General features: G+C 37.1%; 1 protein-coding gene across 1 annotated transcript in view; it reads right to left on the minus strand.

Annotated features, from left to right (window-relative positions):
* Nucleotides 1-14,854, minus strand: part of LOC143854053 (B3 domain-containing protein Os07g0563300-like) — a 57,448-nt gene extending 42,594 nt beyond the window's left edge. The window contains exons 1-7 of the mRNA XM_077363777.1: nucleotides 14,618-14,854; nucleotides 11,543-11,624; nucleotides 11,276-11,374; nucleotides 6,120-6,913; nucleotides 5,793-5,889; nucleotides 3,843-4,017; nucleotides 2,822-2,898 (exon numbers count right to left, since the gene is read on the minus strand). Coding sequence (XP_077219892.1) covers nucleotides 2,822-2,898; nucleotides 3,843-4,017; nucleotides 5,793-5,889; nucleotides 6,120-6,913; nucleotides 11,276-11,374; nucleotides 11,543-11,624; nucleotides 14,618-14,748 — 1,455 coding nt within the window. The 5' untranslated portion in view covers nucleotides 14,749-14,854. The remainder of the gene's footprint in view (nucleotides 1-2,821; nucleotides 2,899-3,842; nucleotides 4,018-5,792; nucleotides 5,890-6,119; nucleotides 6,914-11,275; nucleotides 11,375-11,542; nucleotides 11,625-14,617) is intronic.
* Between the last annotated feature and the right edge of the window lie 5,725 nt (nucleotides 14,855-20,579).

Below are 20,579 nucleotides of genomic sequence, written 5' to 3' on the forward strand. Positions count from 1 at the left end.
CTTTTGGGTTGACCATTGGATGTGGATTTTTGACATCAAGGAGGTTTGAACTTAGGACCTTTGCTCTGATACCAGGTAAAACAACCAATTACTCCAAAAGCTTAAGCTGTTGGAGAAGGCATTATTTTTTCTTGTATACTTTAACACAAATGTCAAGCTTATTCCTGATCAAGGGGCGTTGCCAGAGGATCCAGCGGATATAGACGTCTAGTCAGGAAACTGATCTAGGTCACTGTGACCCGTCCAAACATTTCATTTACAGTTAGTGTTGCCAGTTAGTTCAAGAGCTCGCCACCCACATCTCACTGGTTAGCAGTCACCCAAATCGTGAGATATTTGAAGAAAGCTCCTGGTAAAGGACTGCTCTTCAGAAAGCATGGTCTATGAGGATTGAGGGGTATTCAGATGCAGACCGCGCAGGATCACCTGCAGATAGAAGGTCTACTATTGGTTACTGTACTTTCATTGGAGGTAATGTGGAGCAAGAAGCAGGATATAGTAGCCTAGCCAGGTCAAGTGCATAGTTAGAATATAGAGCCATGGCCTACACATGATGCGAGTTGATATGGTTGAGATCATTTATATTAGAGATTGGGTTGCCTTACTGATCACCCGCTTCACTAAATTGTGACAACAAGGCACCCGTTCCTATAGTATTGAATCCAGTCTTCCATAAGAGGTCAAAAGCAGATGGAGGTGGACTGTCACTTTATTCGTCAGAGGATTCAAAAGGGGGAGATCTGCATAGTTTTCACATGAATCAGATAGCAAACATGTTCACTAAACCTCTAAGTAGAACAAGATTGAGTGATTTGTGTACCAAAGCTCGGAATGTATGATATATACACTCCAGTGTAATTACATACCCATGTAGGGGTATTCTTGTCATTTCTGGTAACCCTATTTCACTCTTATATATATATATATATATATATATATATATATATAGAGAGAGAGAGAGAGAGAGAGAGAATAGTGTTCCTGCGCAGCTGCTCAGATAGCTTATCTGAGCAGCTGCTTCAAAAACTCAAGTGGCCCACATTTTTTGGGTGATCCCAAGCATTCATTTGGAAGGCCCTTCCATGGATAGGGTGTGTACCAAAAATCAGCCCTGTAAGATCATCCTAACCCAATCAAAGGTGGAGGGGAAAATGGACAGACATTGTTTCTGACCATTTTTTCCCTCCACAAATGGCAGGGTTAGGATGATCCTAAACGGCTCATTTTTGGTACACACCCTATTCATGGAAGGGACTTCCAAATGAATGCTTTAGATCACGCCAAAAATGTGGGGCCACATGAGTTTTTGAAGCAACTACTCAGATAAGCTATCTGAGCAGGAACACATTTCTCATATATATATATATATATAGAGAGAGAGAGAGAGACAGAGTTAAGTGAAGCTAAACATACGTGTAGCTAACTTAGCTACACCAACGGCTTAAAATACGGTGGGCCCACATTGTTTGGGTGATCCAAACCATTCATTTGATAGGCCCTCACATTCATAGGGTGTGCCCAAATACTCAACTCCGTAGGATCATCCCAACCCTTCAAACTGTGGAGGCAAAAATGTACAGATTTGTGAATGTTTTTACACGTCCATTTTTGCCTCCACAAATCGTAGGGTTGGGATGATCCTATGGGGCTGATTTTTTGGGCACACCGTATCTATGTGAGGGCCCATCAAATGAATGGTTTGCATCACCGAAACAATGTGGGGTCCACAGTATTTTAAGTCGTCGGTGTAGCTAGCTACACTTTTCTCATATATATATATATATATATATATATATATATATATAGAGGAAAGTGAAGCTACAACGCCGGTGTAGCTAACTTAGCTACACCGCCGGCTTAAAATACAATGGGCCCACATTGTTTTGGTGATCCAAAGAATTCATCTGATTGGCCCTCACATAGATAGGGTGTCCACCAAAAATCAGCTCCATAGGATCATCCCAACCCTACGATTTGTGGAGGCAAAAATGAACGTGTAAAAACCTTCATAAATTTGTCCATTTTTGCCTCCACAGTTTGAAGGGTTGGGATGATCCTATGGAGCTGATTTTTGGTGGACACCCTATCTATGTGAGGGCCAATCAAATGAATGGTTTGGATCACCAAAACAATGTGGGCCCATTGTATTTTAAGCCGGCGGTGTAGCTAAGTTAGCTACACCGGCGGTGTAGCTTCACTTTCCTTATATATATGGACACATTTTCGTGTGGGAGAGGACAACGACTCTCTCATCTATATATATATATATATATATATATATATATATATATATATATATATATACACATTTTCGTGTGGGAGAGGACAACGACTCTCTCATCTTCTCTCTCCATCTCTTCTCCCTCTTGCATCCATCGAAGTAAGGATACCATGAACAGCATCAAATCAGTGTTTTCAGCAAATACAGATCAATTAGAAACGAAGCATCCCGAAAATTCTCATTTCCCATATTAAATAGGTGTCACAGTGATACAACTCATGCTTCAAAGTGATCAAATATAGATTTTCAAAAGTTCTCTTTCTAATGCCCAAGGTTCCATACATTTTTCCTGCTATTCTGTTTCCAAATATGCATGCATCCATTTCAAAAAAAAAAAAAAAGTAATTGAATTGTGCTATAGAAAGTTAAATTAGGAAGTAACATATAAAAATAATGACTAGCAATCCATATCAAATGCAATAGCAATTTTGGCTAAGAATGGCTGCAAAGAAATAATCATAATTATCCTCAAAACCACACTCTACAACTGCATTTTTTAAACAAATAAAATGATGAAATTGATACTCAATTATGCCACACCTGTTCAGATGGAATGCTTGAAGCCTTTCTGAATCCCATGACTAACTTTCCCTCCGGATCTATCCGACTAAATGTTACTAAATAAACACAGCCGAATCTCAGTCCCATTAAAGAGAAATCCATAACGCATTCATAAACAGAAAGCACATGCAAGATAAAACACAGGGGAAATACCAAAAAGAGAGAAACAGATTAAAATATCAATCAGTTCAAATAAGGGTTACAGTTTTGGGTCATCGTAATTGGGAAAGAAAATCCAACTTACATTATCAGAAATCATCTATAACCAGGATGCTTCTATATAGATAATTTTAGGAGGAAAATAGTCGAATCTTTTTTTTGTTTGGGGGTAGGTAAACTAGACGAATCTTAACAACACCAAAATGATTCAAAAAAAATCTTAACAACACTAAAAACATGTCTACAAGATGATTCAAAGAGGAAAGGTGAGTGAAACATAAGAACATAAGAACCTGATTTGTCCAAACAAGGATGACATAGATAAGAGTCAAATATTGAAAGATGCTGCACCAGAAAAAGATAATGCCAAAAGAAATTACCCACCAAATGAACTTGTTAGAATATGTGAGATGTCATCGCTGGATTGAGTAGCTATTCACTGTTGGATCGGTCTTGGTAGTAGATTAAGTAAGTTGGCTAGCTGAGGCAACTAGATAAATTAGGCAAGTTGATTAGAAGAGGTAATCAAGATCGATTAGGAAAGTAGATTGGATTAGGATTGTTTCCTTCTATAATTATCTAGATTGATTCCATTCTATGTTTATCATGTAAGTGCTTTATATACGCACACATTGATTCTCTTGTAAAAGCATCCAAAAGTATAGTGAAATCTCCTAAATTTGTCAGAACTGAAGAAGAAGGTCAAATAACCAACCATATATACAAGTTACCAGGTAAATAATTTCAACAACCACAGTTACCAAGTAAATAATTCATCAACACTAAAAAAAGGTTTAAATAACTGACCAGACAACAGTTTCCGTGTAAGTTGGAACATTACCTGTGTCACCAGCTTGCAATTGCATTGATTGAATGCAGGGTGTAACCCCCTCTAAAACATACATCCTGCTGTTATTATTGGGCCAAAAACGGAATTGAAACACCCATTCTTTGCCTCTTGCATCCTGAACTTTTAAAGGTAGCCCTTCAGGCTGTGAAATTGTAGGGAAGTAAGCCTGTACATGATGGACATGGAAGAAAATAGTATAATCACTTCATCTGGATTCTGAAACAACACTTAACATCATAGGAATTTCCAATCATTCCTGTATATAGTCAAGGATCTTTCCATACAGAAGGGTACAGGTAAGAAATACCCATATATAGGCAAGGATCTTTTTATTTAGAAATAGTACAGCAAACTAGCAAAGAACTATTCAAAACTGGAAACACTTACCACCAGGACCAGTTATAGTCCATGATTTTGAATGGTGAAGATGAATTAAAACCAAACAAAAAAAAGAGCTCTAGAGCGAGAGATGAAAAGATAGCTTCATTCCGGAGTTATAGTCCCTGGTTGTTTAGAAATTTTATGTTATTATAGCTCTCAATCTATACAGGGGAGCTTAAGTTTAGAGATTAAGATAATTCAAGATAATAAAAATGTAGCTCAAAGCACTCCAAAAACTATTCACACTTCTAAAAACCATAGCCTTGAGTTCAGTGTTTTGTCATTTGTCAGAAATCATGAATGCTAGTTCATTCATGTTCAATTAGTTGATAATCATACTTTCATGGCTCCGGAACTAACCAAATATAAGACCATAATAAACATAAAGGCATGACTCCATGTGCACTTTACACATTATGCCTTTGAAGCCAAGTAGAGTTATAAACAATATGCAGAAAGATTGACCTCATAAAATCACAAAAAAGAAAGTTGTTGAGAAAGTATTAGAAGGAATATGCGAATAGAATCAGCATCAGTTAGAACATAATCCAATATTCAGTTCTCTCCCATGTCCTGATTTCCCCATAGGGCCATTCCATGAGTTTCTCTTGAGGGAATTGGGAAAGTGTACATCTTGAAGGGGAGTCTGTCTGGATTTGTTGATGGAAGTTTTGAGGAGTGATAGTAATAGTTTGTTTTCAAGATCTTCGAGGAAGATCTAACAAGAGTTTTATGTTTTCAAGATCTTCGCTGGAAGATCGCAAAGGTTTTTGGTAGTTTTTATCAGGGGTAATTTTAAAAAAAAAAATGAAAAATGATGATGAATGACTTTCTATGAAGGTTGCAGAAATTGGGATTTTTTGGTTTGGAATGGTGAAGGTACAGGGGAAAGGAAAAGGGGAATAGTTTTTGGATTTTATTCTTTTTCAAGGCCCGGGAGTTATCTCCTACTCCTCCATACGATGTAATTCATAGGGGGGTTTTTTGGTTTGGAATGGTAAAGGTACAGGGGAAAGGAAAAGGGGAATAGTCTTTGGATTTTATTCTTTTTCAAGGCCCGGGAGTTATCTCCTAGTCCTCCATACAATGTAATTCATAGGGGGACTCCTGGTCCCTTTCTCATGTAATCTTCGTATGAATTTTAATATATCTCTGTCAATTTTCCAAAAAAAATAGTAAATAATAAGAATATGGGATTGTAAGGGTTGATAATGTCAAAATACAATGATGGAACTATAACCCACCGCATCTCAGGGTACCCAATGATCAAAATTGGTAGCAGCTTGGACATCTGAATAAACCATTATAGGATCAATATAATACTACAAAAAAGGAGAAAATCAAAGATAGGAAGGCATGGTTAATGAGATCAAGTAGATCATATTTTTCAGGAGGCCCCCACTTGATACTCTAACTAAAACAATATGTAATTTAGTTCGGTGTGATGCATACTATAATAAACAGAATACCAATGTTAACAGACACACAATTTCACCAAACAGTCCTACAATAATATCTACTTTCTTTAAATATAAAGTTCAAACCAAGGCAAAGGCTCACCTCTGCACATTTTTTTGGCAAAACCAAACGCCCTATCCGGCCTGCATCACTTGCACTCAACATCTTCTCAAACAAAGGAGTTATGACAGAATTCGAGCTTAGATATGGTCAAGGCTTACATTACGTATCTGTGATGAACTAGCACTACAAGTTGGAAAATAAAGCAGCTCCAAGCATATCACATAAAAAAACAATTAACTTAAAGAACTTGAGTTCACAACCACAGAGTACTTTCTTAACTTGATTATGTATACAACTATGTGATTATCTTGTCTTTAAATTCCACAATATCAAAAGACTAAATAATAGAAATATATATATAGATACTCTCCAGAAATTTGTTGTAGCTCTTGATCAGTGAACCGTGGCCAATACCGAGGGAGTAATTGATTTCGTCCCCGAGCCTCTCCTCGTGGTCTCCCATTGCGAATTTGAGTTTGAAATTCACCGGATGAGTCTATTCCATTGTTAGGGTTAGCATAGAAATGCTTTGCCAATGCAGGTGGAGGCATTTGTTGCTTTGCCAGAGCTCCAGAAACTCTCAATGGATCATTTGTCTCATTAGGTGATGTAAATGATGCAGCGGAGCCAAAGAGTAGAGATGCCGTACTTGAATTCGTCTCAAAATTAATACCAGGGGCAGAGTTTTTCAAGCCAGGCTCAGAAACCACTACTTTTCTAATATCCGCAGAACCATTTTCACTGGTGTGATTGCCTGAATGTTGCATGGCATCTCCATTCCCTTCCTCCCTATGAAATGCACTTAAAGAGGGTGAGGCATCAATACCAATATTCCCATTACCTAGCCTGTCAAGTGTAGCAAGCTTTAAGCTTCCAGGTGTTGGATCTTCACTTATCTTCCTCTCCTGGGAAGAGGCAGATGGACGTTCACAGGAAATCAATCTGTCAATGCTAATCGGTTTATCAAATTCATAAGGCACCCGTGGATGCAATTCAGACTGACCAGTAGAACTATTCCATAAATTGGTTGCCGGCCGCCACGGCCCAGGAACTGGAGTTGAACCAGTGATTTGACTCCAACTTTTGACACCGAGATCTTTTAGCCTCTCAGGTAAAGGCACTGGAAGCAATAAAGAAGATGGCCATTTTTGGTTTGATGCCTGAAAAACATCAGTTAGCAATAAGAATGCTGAACCACAGAACATTGTAAAACAATCAATCAAAATGAGAAAGGGGGGAGGCAAAAAATGGAATAGGTAATATTCATGGAACAAATGCTATTATTATTATTATTATTATTACCATTCAAAAAAATGGTATTATTCATGGAATAAAGGATCGAATCAGTCTAACAACAAAGATATCATAATACAAAAATTATAATTACAAAATACAAGCAGTAACAAGGTTCCAATTTCATTTGTTGACTGCAAAACATAGTTTATGCCTATCACTTTAGATGTTCAGTCAAAACGAAAACCAGCTTCTCTTTCAATTCAACGGTATACCACTTTAACGAAGATTATCCATTTGATGATATGAGAAAGCATTCTATCCAATTAATGGTACGCAACATGACTTGGACAACCCTCCAAATGGGATACTTGGTCAATTTGGTAACCACCCCCAACCTATGGGCACCACCTTTTCTAGAAAAATGGCATGCACTATGTAAAAGCTCCAGTTTTTAGAAAATAACAGTCCGGATGGACAGACATTGACACCTTATCTGGATGAAACGTAAAATTATCTTTTGCTTTGTTGTATTTTAGCATCACATCATAGTATTATATAGATTTGGTGTTATACATAGTTATCTAGACAAACCCAGTTAGTGATGTAGATTCTTTTATATTTTCTTCTGTAAGTTGACAAATAAAACAAAAGAATACATAAAGAATGCACTACATGTAGGATTTCCATATAAGAAACACTTGTCTTTGCATAGCTTGAATAGCTAGAAGTAGTGTTTCAAAATGCGGATGCGGGTCAAAACGCGGCCAAAGCAAATCCTAGTCAACTCGGCACAAGGCGGTCAAGTACTCGGTTGACGCGCTCGTAACATGGGAGAGTCAAAGGAGTTTTGATTGACTTTGTAGGGCAACATGTGGACCTGGACAAGAACCCAGCCAAGGTAAAAGGGAGACAATTCGAGGAAGTCCCCGATGATGCGGGGGAGTTCTAAACTATGGCTAGAAGCTTGTTACTTCATTGGCTTCTCTTGAGATATGACAAAAGGATATACTAACACTCACTAAATCCCATATTTCATTCATTGCATCAATTAAATTATGTTCAATGGATCCCCTCTGACATGTAACTTACCATCTAATCTATTGTCCGAATGGTTGTAAACCTCCCAAGACAGCTCTAGAATACATGGAGTTTTTAACCCATGGATGCTAAAAGAGGCTTGTCCAATCTCTTCTCTGCTATCCCTTTTTTTTTTTGAAATGGCTCTTCTCTGCTATCCCTTAAAAAGCCCTAATTTCTAAAAGTCCTAGACTACCTATCAAGCTCCCATTGATAAGTGTGATAGAAACTCCCAGAGGTTCCCTCCCTCCAAGTTTTTAAATTTCGGTTTCAGTTCGGTCATTAGCGAAACCGAAACATTTCGGTTTCGGTATGAAATTTCGGCCGAAATCTTGTAAACTCACGAAAACATTTCAGCACGAAATCCAAGCAAGATTCTTCACCGCTGGTTTTCCTTTATATTTTTTTGTCCTTTTTTTAGAAATAGATGGTTCTTCTCTTTTAAGCAAGTTGAGGTCATTTTTGTTAGGTTTCTGTGAAAATATTTTTTGTTTTTTAATCTGAAAAGTTGCATGTTGCGCATATTTCGAACGAAACATCAATCGAAATTCCGAAATTTTGGGCGAAATCTTGTATTTTTCCGAATCCAAGTGGATTTCGTTTTGGTAGAGCCGAAATTGAAATATTTCGGCAGAAAGGAAATGTTTCGTCCGAAATTTAAAACCATGCCTCCATCTGCGCATAATCAGGTTTCGTCTTCTATTACGTGTTTACGACTCGCTGACTCCAATCTAGGTCTTTAACCTTTACTCCTTAAATTCTGTTTTTTTAGTGGTGAATTAGACATTTTTTTAAAGACCAGAAGGCAAAGACACATATGGTTGACAGAGATGGTCATATGAGAGAAAAATAAGGAACTAAATCTAAGGACAACACCCCCTTGTCATCAAATGGGAACTGATTGCCAATAGCTAGGGCTTGTTGATCACCCTACTCTATGTTGTGTCCCTCCCCCATATGATAGAAGGAAATTAGGAGCTTAGTCGCTATATCATGTGCCTCCCCCAAGATGACACCAGGCTTCTAAAGGAAGTCATTCCAAGATTGAATTCACCTGATCACAATCGAGTCCTCAACAATCGACGGACACGAGGTCTTTCCAAGATTGAATCTACCTAATCACATTCGAGGAGTCCTCAACAATCGATGAACATGAGAATGACATCGTGTAAGTAACTTCAAACCCTTCAATTCGGCTTCAATTGCATCCTTGACGCCTACTAGTTCTGAGAAGACGAACCTCACCACTCCCACAAGATTCATGATGCCTAGAGAATATGCATGCCCTAGGGCGTTGTGAAGCTTTATTTTAGGTGCCAAGTTGTTAGTTTCACCATCTAACTAGAATTGGAAGGTCGGTTGAACACAAGAATTATTTTGAGTAAATTAAGGCGTTATTTGGACAAAAGGGAAGTCTCTCATCGTGGTGGTGGTTGGAATGATGAGGCAAATCACTAACAGGTGCTCCAAGAAGGGGAGTACATCTTCATGGACGCGAGGTTGAGAAAGGCTGTCAAATGGTGGCATAAACAAAATGCATGGAAAACATGTGTGTGACGTAGAAGAAATATTTTGGAAAAAACACACCAAAAAATTATGAAATACATACTAAAAACGGGGGAAATGAGTATATACAGTAATAAGAAATAAAAATAGGTACAGATTATACTAAAAAATAAAATATGTAAGGAACAAACATAAATCATCTATATATATGCCTCTAATTTAAATAAAAATTATGAAGAAAATTATAAATGCATGTTTTTATGCATTATAGCTCGTAGAAATTTAAAATCAAGAAATTCCAAATCCACAAACACACAAAAATAAACAATTTATGGAAATACAGATTAAAAGAAAAATTAGGGTAATAAGATAAAAATAACTAAAATAAAAATAAAAACATATTAGTTTCATTTCTCACATATTTTTCTCGTGTTTCCATTGTGTTTCATATATGTTTCCCACGGCATTTCTCCATTGATTCCGAAACATTTCTACTGCATTTTCTATGGCATTTCTCGTATGATTTTCTATTGCTTTCCCGTTTTTTCGGTTCCCCTCTACTTCTCCCCACTTTCCGCTTCTACTTTACGTTTCAATTTTCAAATCCGCTTCCCAACCTGGTAACTATGCTCTAGTCACAACTGTTTCTTCTCTCTATATTAAACTCTGTTTGTCATTAATTGAATGGGAACATAACTGTTTCTTCTTTTCTGGAATTCTTGTATGTACTGCTGCTAGAAACTGAAAACAGTTCTAGAGCCAATTTTCTGCAAATTTCTTCTTTTCCTACCAATTTTTTGCACTGCATTTTGTGATTTTCACAACCAGGCTGTATGATAAATCCATTCGCAATAATAAGAAATACAATATTATGTCAACTTGCAAAACAAAGTATTAAGATACTATCTACTTAACTATGAATACAATAAAATTCAAAAATTATATATGTACCGATAAAATACAAGTAAAAATGAAATTTAGGTTTCTTTCCCTAATGAATGTGCCAATGTGCATCACACAAGCATTCCAAACACAGCAATTTAAAGATGTCATGTTACATAGCTAACATGTATCTTAGGGTTACAAGATGTGGCAGGACAAAGTTATGAACCATTCAAATAGCAACCTAACAAGTAAACCTATATTGATTTGTTAATAGCTTCTGTCATCTACAGTGTTTCCTCCTTTTCTCAGTACACTATAAATAGATAAGGAACTGTACACCGTGCAGCCTGGGCAAAATGGCACCTTTGCTCAGGCATCAAATGGCACTGCTCAGCCCCATCATTCTGTGGTCTAGATTCTACATTTGCTGGGTTCTACCATGGATGGGCCATGCATGTCAAACAATCTTAACCATCCAACTGGGGCCTAGAAATGGAGAATCAGAGAAATAAAGGCAGTGATCTATATTCAATGGGATGTAGTGTAGGGATCAGATGGATATAGAGTGCGATGAAGATGATTTTTAGGGCGGTCCATAAACAGTGGGACCCCACTAGTTTAACAGTTCAGATCGCCAAGCCCCACTTGTAAGTTTCCTGAGTAAAATGTCATTTTTCCCAGGCAGGACATTCTTTTCATAGATAGCCTGATGTCTGGTTGCACACTACGAGCATTCAAAATGCAATAATTGAATGAATTCTATACATATGCATGGAAGTCAAAAACAGAGTCCAATGTGCATCATAAATGATCCTTACCATAATGGAATTTTTCTTAGCGCATGCCATGCACTCAATTCCTCCAGCATCCAAAAGCATAAACGTGTGGATTGACGCAATACATCCACAGTGCACTTGCTGTCGAAGGAGATTTCAGATCAGAAGTTTCAAATCCTAAATTAAATTTTCAAAGATAAGCAATCACTATTCAGTTTAATACTTCTATTTGATGAAGGGCTCATGCATCCAACAAAATAGTTTGATAAAAGCAAAAAATTGTGGAAAGTTTATCAAGAATTTTCTCACCTTGGAACATGATTCACAATTCCTCCAACCAGGTACATTTGAGTGAAAATTTTCACAAAAGTTCACGTCATCATATGCAGAACTATAGTCACATACAAAAGAAATGCAGAGATGAATTAGACGCATATCAGACTTCACAAAAAAGCTGCAAAGAACAAAACAAGAAGCCCGTACTTATTTTCATTCAAAACAAAAAACAAAAAAAAAACAAGAAGCCAGTACTTTGTGTCAGAGAGTAAAATCCAGATAGTATGCGTCTTCCTAATCAAATCATAATATTATGTAAGAATATGATTGCATGAATTTGTTTATTTAGTTAGTGTTTGGTTACACCACAAAATTATGATTTTGCCTTAATTTCTAAAATCGTGAGAATAAAAATTTAGAATTTAAAAAAGACGTGTTTGGTCAACTTACACAGAATCTTCTAAAATCAAAAATCATGCCCATAATCTTGATTTTCGAGATTATAGGAGAGATGTGCAATTTTAGAAATCACGGTTTTGATTAGTCACATTGTGCTTCTATTCCTCTCCCCTAACGTCTCTTTCCCCTTATTTCTACAACCTCACCGCTCGTCTTCCCCACTTTCCCCAATACCCTCTTTATCACCTTTTTCGAGAATTATCCCTTTTTTCTGCCTCCTCTCTATCCTTTTAGAAATGTTTAAATTCAGTGACTGCCGCCTCTTTTCACATGTCAAAACACATTCATAAAAGTATGCCTAACCTTATTCTATCTAAGAAATCTAGATTAGAGTTAGCCTCACTTCATTCATCAGCTCTGTAACCGGTTGATTGGAAAGTTAGCATTTCGAGCAAGTTTATACACCAGACATAACAGATCCAAACCATGAATCATATAACTTTATATCCTTGAGCAGAATTCTGTTCTCTTCGCGTATGAGCTGTCAGACGCTCAGATGGGACTGATAGCTAGAGTTAAAATCAGAAACCCCAGTAACTGGTAGAAGAAATTACAACAATTACACTCACCAAACTGAAACTTCAAAAAAATCAACAAATAAACAGCAAGTGATTCAAGGAACCCTCAGAAGCCACATCAGAAGACTAACAAAAACTTTCCACAAACCACCGTCTATGAACAATTACAATGATTATATCCATTAAACTGAAATTCTACACAAAAAAACACTCCGCTTAAACAAACCATTTTCTTCTAATGGAGCTTCAAACAAACCTTATCAGCAAAAACTAGAAGTCGACAGCAATAGATTCATCAACCTTCAACAGCTACATCAAATTTCCACAAAAACCAATCCAAAGACCACTAAATACTTACGAATGCAACAGTTACATTCATTGAACTGAAAATCCACAAAATTCACTCCTTCAGCTGTAACAAACCTAATCAGCTAAAGAAAAGCCTAAAAAAACAGAAAAGTCCTCTAAATCAACAGTAATCACTTAGACCGTCAACATTCGCATCAAACATCCAAAACCGCCAAATACCGACTAAACTGACAATTCAAAATAACCAGTCCTCTTCTTCAAGAAAACCTAATCAGCTGAAACAAATGCCAAAAACCACGGATAAAAGCTCTTGACCAACATAAATTGATTCTTCAAACCTTCAAAAATTGGACACACTTTCACAGTCCAACAAATACTAACAATTATAATGATGAAATTCCTTAAAATGAAAATCCCCTTTTCAAACAAACTAAAACCAGCTAAACTTGAAAGCCAAAGAATGGTCCACAAAAATCATGCATTCGCTTCAAAAAGAAAAACCCGGATAAACAAAACCAAGAGAAATGCACTATACCAACAACAATTATTCTTTAAACCTTGAAGAGTTGCATCAAAGTCCACAAACCACCAAATAGTAACAAGTAGAATGATTACATACAGTCATACACCATACAGAACTGATCCATCCACCTGCCATAGCTATTTTGGAATTGCAATGGTTCTAAGCACCAAACTGAAGATCCAAAATAATCACTCCTTGCATTACCATCAATGATAATGAGCTTAATTAAAAGACATGATACAAAGCTAACAACGGAAATCATTCTTCGAACTTTGAAAAGCATCAAAAGTTCACAAACCACTGAATACTAAAAGCTTAATCTATTATACTCACAAAACCGTAGTCCATATTAAAAAAAAAAAAAAAAACTCATTCACCTCGAAAAAACCTGAAACCCAAAGCAAAAAATGCATTAAAGCCTCTAAATCAACACCAATTGATTCCTTAAAGCTTCAAAAGCATAGAAAATCCACAAACCAACAAATCACAACACTGACTGTGACTAAATTCACTGACCTGAAAACTCACTAAAATCACTCCTTCACATCAAACCAACCTAATCAACAACCATAAAAAAAAAAACACAGAAAAATGCTCTAAATCAACAGCAACTAACCCCCCAAAACCCTCAACAGTCACAAAGAAAAAATACAAAGGATAACGAGATCCATTAACAACCGAATACTGACAGAGTGACAGTTGACAACAAACAGAACCACTAAACTGAAAAAAATCCAAAAACAAAAAATACCTTAAACCTTCAAAAACATAGAAAATCCACAAACCACCAAATCATAACAATGACTGTGACAAAATACGTTGAGCTGAAAATCCACTAAAATCACTCCTTCGCATCAAACCAACCTAATCAGCAACCATAAAAAAAATTTAAAAAAAAAAAAAAACCAAAAAACACAGAAAAATGCTCTAAATCAAATGCAGCTGACCCTTCAAACCCTGCACAAAAAAAAAAAAAAAAAATACAGAGAATAAGGAGATCCATTAACAACCGAATACTAAATAGTTTACAACAACCATAACCACTAAACTGAAAATTTTCACCAAAAAAGAAAAATATCCCTTCGCTTCAAAGAAATCTAATCAGCTAAACGAAAGCCAGTAAACTGAGCAGAACCGTACCGATCAAGAGCAATCGGCCCTGCAACCTCGCAAATTTTACACCCAAAAAAAAATTTATCCGAAAACCTCCTTACACTTGATATTACACGGACTAGGGGGAAAAGATGGTTTCCAAAAAAGAAATGGTGATAAGAAAGAAGGAAGAGAAATATGGCATACCCACACCGATCGCAAAGCTCGGCGTACTCTCCCGTCCGAAGCCGCCATCCCTTCCTCCATCGTTCCGATTTCGTCACTTTGCATTCTGGATTGAAGCACATCTGAGAACAAGAAGATGAAGATGAAGCCATCCCCTCTCCCTCTCTCTCTCTCTCGACGAACTAAAACCTAGAAGAACCGATTTCGAATGAGAAAGGCAAAATTGCCGTGCTTTTTAATCATCAAAGGGGTTGGTTGGTTGGTTTTTGTACAAGGAAGAAGATAAATAAAATATAAAAGAGTAAGGTCCCCCTCTTCTTTTCCGGACCACCCATCTCTAGTATATTTACGGTTACTTTTTCTATACTAGCTAGTCTAGATGGGGGTGGCTTATGGAAGAACAATAGCGAATATATCTTTATCTTTTCCTTATAATAAATGAAGAGAGCTGTTAATACACGACGTTGGGTTTTTGCCTTAGTTTTGTCCCCGTCCCTCTTTGTTTTTCACTCCATCTCTCTCTATCACTCGTCGTCATTGTCAAAATGACGTACGAATTGAATGAATTTCTCGTCTCGCTCTTTTCCCCTTTGCTTTTATCCATTTCTAACCCCATATCTGCATGGCCCGCGAGTCTCATGCGGGCACGTAACTCTCCCTCTACGCACGCCAGGTTTTGTTTGCTTGCCTTTGTTTTCTTCTTTATAAGCTCTTGTCTCTCCTTGGTTCGCAGGCAAGGTTATCTATGTTATTTAGCTTGCACTATTTTTACCAGGCATTGCTTCCCCCACTTGTGCGAGTCATGTTGAACGCTGTTGATCCTAATGGAAACCTTTTTTTTTATTCTTTTTTCTTTTTTTCTTTTTGAATGGTCTAATGGAAACCATATATCCGGCGAAATTATGTTGCAAACACCATCTCCCTCTGTCAAAACGTTCAAATTTGACAAACTCTTGAGTCATTTGACGGATTGAATACAACACCGTCGAAGCAATGGAATTTTGTCTTAAGTCACCCCACCTTCATCGGATTCAGGTTGATTCCCATTCATTTTTTAGCAAGAGCTCAACTTGACCCGACCCAGAGTGCACCCGTATTTGTAGAGGTCCCAATCGCCTAATCGGGTCGGAGCCTTAATTTTCTTACTTTTCGTGATAAATTCAACATTCGACCTCGCTCGTCTCGTTTGAGAGGGTTGTCAGCGAGAAAGGCGGAACTACATGTGCACATATCTCATAAATCACGCGTCTAGATACTGGTTGTTTCTATCTTACGTATCTCATAAATCGTGTGTCTAGATACAATCTTTTACAGATAAGCACTGTCTCCAAATTGATTTTGGTACTTATCTTGTATTCTATATTTATCAATGAATCTTTTGTTGAGAATCATCTCCGACTCTATGCGTCGGAGGGGCCAGGCCGACGCAAGCAAACGCGGAGCAATGGGGCCCACATGGATTATTCCTAGTTAAACTAGGACCTTAATTTAGCAGTAAATAAGTTTTAGTCTGTTTAGGTTAGTTAGAATTAATAGCATGCGGTTAATTCAAGTTGTAGTTAGAAAAAAGAAATCTTTGGTTTAGTTTTTGGAAAGTTACTTGGTTAATGGTAGTTAAATAAGTTTCTAATTGTATGCTGATATTAGAACAAGGAAAGAAAAACCATACGTTGATTTTTTATGTGGAGTTGTGTTTTGAAAATGAAACGTTCACAAATAGGTGGTATTAACTATCAGTTAATGATTTTTTGGATTATGGAAAGTAAGGAGACACACAGTTTTATAGAGTTTTTGAGTCCTACTTGTTTTTGGTGTTTTATTGTCTTTATAAAAAAGTTATCTTCTTGATTTGTGTTGGTTCCTCGTTCTTCTGCTCTGATATCTTTTTCAACCTCTTTCACTCGCATGTCAAGCAAAGTGACCGTCAGGAGCTTTCTAACAAATGACAATTGCTTTTACATTCGTCTTCACATCATGGGGTCTCTTTGGTTGCAACCAGAATCGATCCTTATTTTCAAATAAGAATACTTTAATTTAATCTTATTTGTACATAAATGGGGCGCTAAGCCCTCTTCTGGAGCCATTAACTATATTATTTCTAAGACTATTATGAAATCTATTTGCAAATAATTAATTAATTATATTTAACTTTCAAAAAATGTTCAGAGGCATCCATAGAGCCCCTAATCATTCCCATTTATATAATTGTGAGCTTGAGTATCACGTGCTTATCATGATAAGCACACGATGAACGGTTTTAAAGGAGCATTGGTAGGACGATAGAGGAGGGCAGTATTAATGAAGTATAAATTATTAAATAACACTATTTGAAGGGGGTTTTGGGTAAAAACATGCCGGAAACTAGTCAGTTTTCCGAAAAGGTACTTTTGGAACACTAATGGGCATAAAATGTTTCACTTTGATGTGGAAACGTAACAATGGGGTTATTGTCTTCATAATATTGTCGTTTATCATATTTTATCTATAGATTGGAGAGTTCATGGAGATCAAAGACAAGACGGATTGAATAAAGGGAAATTCGTACAAATGGATCGTTTGAAGATGAACAAGTATCTATGCATTCGCTCACAAAAAAATGGGACCAATCCCCCCATTGCGTATTGGTACTTATTGAGAATCCATATTGGTACCCCAATGACAAACTCAACTAATAAAAATGATCTTACTCTACACTAATGCTTATATTCTACTACCCTATAGCCCGTGACACAACACCAAATCATAGCAATAATGCCTTCTCCCCCCGAGGGTTGCTGAAGCTCTGATTCAGCTACACCTTTGGAAGAAGGGGCCGTGGGAACATCTCTACCGACAAACGTGGGGAACATACTCCTATAGATCTATCTATTATCAGCAAATTGCCCTCGATCTTGGAATAGATGAAAGAGCTCCCAAATGCCACTTTGTTATCTTTCCACGAAAGTAGAAAAGCATACCCAAAACTCTAGTAAAGAGCCAAGCATTCGTGGGAAAACTACCTTTATGGAAATCAAGATACATTTCAACTCAGAGAAGCTTCTTTCCATTAATTCATTTGAAAAAACGCCCACACTCATTCACTTCGGCTACACCTTTGGAAGAAGGGTCCACTGGGAACATCTCTACCGACAAACTTGGGAACATACTCCTATAGATCTATCTATTATCAGCAAATTGCCCTCGATCTTGGAATAGATGTCGTGGCGCAAAAGCAGATATGGTCTGGTATTCCTTGTTCCCCGTATTGGTTATATTCCTCATTCAAGTTTCCATATAAAAATTGATTTGACAGAGAACCTCCCATCATTATTAGGGCACCACGTAAGGTTATCCTCATTATTGGTTATTTGAATCTTAGAGTTATTGAAGGCATCTTTTAAATTTTGACTCAAGCTACTAAAGATTTTCTCCTATTCCTAAAGACCCTCTTCATCTAATATTTCATTAAGTTTGAGGTGTCTGTCAATATCATGGTTATCTACGACCTCCTCGATTAAAGGTCTCCTGCTATACCATTTATCATACCAAAACGAGATACTTCCCTTTCCAATAGTCCACATGTTGTTTTCATTCCAATTTTCTCTGACTTTTATGACATCTTCCCAGCTTTTTGAGCTACTACTTCTCACATTAAGGTAATTGATGTGTTGATTCTTTTCATATTTAGAAATCATAAACATGCCCCATAAAAGTAAAATCTAAGCCTCATGAGAAGTGCCAATCATACAACATCACGTTAATCATGGTAGCATATCCACGTAAGAGTCTATCAAGAGTGTATGATGAGGTTAGCATGAATCAATGTGATAAACAGTCAAAAGCATATCCATAGTCAGAGCAATAACATGCAAATCAATGGCATGTGAAGAACATAAATACCAAAACTCAAAGGTATAAACAAATCAACATGACAGCTAGTCGATAGAATAACCATTGACAGAATAGTATTCGAAGCAAGTCAATGAACATAAAGGGCATAAGAACAAAAATACAGAGGAATGCTTGCCTCAGGGTTCATCAAAGAAGGTTAGGGATTCAATCAGATTTTATTAGAGAGAGTTATATATCATATTTGAATGAACAGGGTTACCACAACAATATTATAAGTGCGAGGAATATCACAAAAGATTTCGGTATCGAAATACTAAAGCATTCCTATATCACTTACCTCATAATAAAACTCCAATCTCTTTAGGACTTGAACTCGGTCATCTGGCATCAATTAATCACTCTAATAATCATTAGAATGTCTAATATCAACTTATGAGATATCATAGAGGCACGAAATACTCATTAATGCTCAATCGGGAAAAGAACGGTAAGTCAGACTAGGTTCATTTTAGTATCTTGAAATTAATCCTATTATAGAGTCCTCAAACATTTTTGTAATCATTTTTAACAGGAAGTACTCATTCTCGACTTATCTGTAGAGTATAAGAGCCTCAAAATCGAACGACTAATGTGCAAGATATGATTTTTCGAAGATTGAGTTGCAGATGGGAAAACATTCCCGAAAAATCTCGAAACCCAGTTGGTTAGGACGTCTGTCCCCTAGTGTTTGGGCATTGGACCCTACTTCGGGAGTCCAAACTTCCAACCTACAAAATTTTAGTTCTCTGGTTCAATGGGTTTGGGCGTCTGACCCCGAAATTCTAGGTTTTCCAAAAAAGTGTGGAAACCCTTACTTTAATATGTTTTTTAATCCGAGAAACTCTATTTCCACTTACAAAATACATGAAATAAATTGGTATGATCCTTCTCTAGTTCTTCACTTTGAGTAGGGTTTTCAAATGTGAAAATATCGCAGGGATTCTCAGGACAACTTGATTTCTACAACTCCAATCCCCATTTAAATTATCCTAACAATCCTTCTTCTAAGAATATGTTTTAATCTTCATGGAAACACAAGATTAGTAGGATTTGATGTAGGTAAAATCCTCTCACAAACCCTAGACCAATCCTCAATACTCTTATTTATATTTTTTTAATGGCGGCCAAATATGTTAATAAAAGAAGAACAAGATGGTCAATACAAAGATAGACAGGGGGAGAAAAACAGGAAAAAGAGATACACCAGAGAAAGAGAAAAAAGTGAAAGGAAAAAAAAGATCACACATAAGTGAATCAAGGAGGGAGATCATCATAGAGGGCGAAAGAATCCTTGGAAATCTCCTCTCTCGCTAGCCGGTCTGCCGTCTCATTTGCAGATCTGCGGACATGCCGAAAGACAATAGTGGAGGATCCAATACGGTCCTTGATTTGATCAAAATATCTATCAAACCTCCAATGATGTGTAGATTCTCCCTTGATCCAATGGATGACATTAAGTGAATCCCCTTCTACCACCAAGTTCTCAGAACTCTCCTGGGTTAGCAAAATAATACCTTGCTGAACAGCACGGACTTCCGCCTCCGATGCATCCACTACACCAATGGGACCGGCAAAGGCCCAAATAACCAATCATTGTTCATTCCACAATACCCCACCAATCCCGGATGGTCTAGGGTTTCCAAGACTAGAACCATCAAAGTTGAGCTTTAAGAAGCCCATAGGTGGAGGCTCAAAACTTTTAGCTCTCCTTCTCCACTAAAGCAAATCTCTTTCCATCCATGCCATAGGTCATATGATGGGATGAATTTGGACGAGGAGAGATAGGGGTGTTCGTTCGGTTATAGCCGAACCGAATAGACCAAATTTGATAATCGAAATAATTTCGGTCATCAAATTTCGATAACCGAAACTGAACCGAAATTTTTAAAAACAGAACTGAAACCGAACTGATTAAAATTTCGGTTATTTGGTTATAACCGAATAACCGAATAGTGGGAGAAAAAGAGGGAAAAAGCAAAATCTTGGTTTGGATCGGAGGGCTAGGATCATCCTATCGAAATGATTTTTTGAGCACAACCTAATTAAATTGTGATCAATCAAATGGACGGTTTCGATCATCCTACAGAGTGCCCATATAGCATATTTTTTGAAA

This window comes from Tasmannia lanceolata, unplaced genomic scaffold (genome assembly GCF_043159265.1).
Source record: "Tasmannia lanceolata isolate RefF3 unplaced genomic scaffold, GAP_Taslan_0.1 ptg000020l, whole genome shotgun sequence".
Taxonomy (NCBI): Eukaryota; Viridiplantae; Streptophyta; class Magnoliopsida; order Canellales; family Winteraceae; genus Tasmannia; species Tasmannia lanceolata.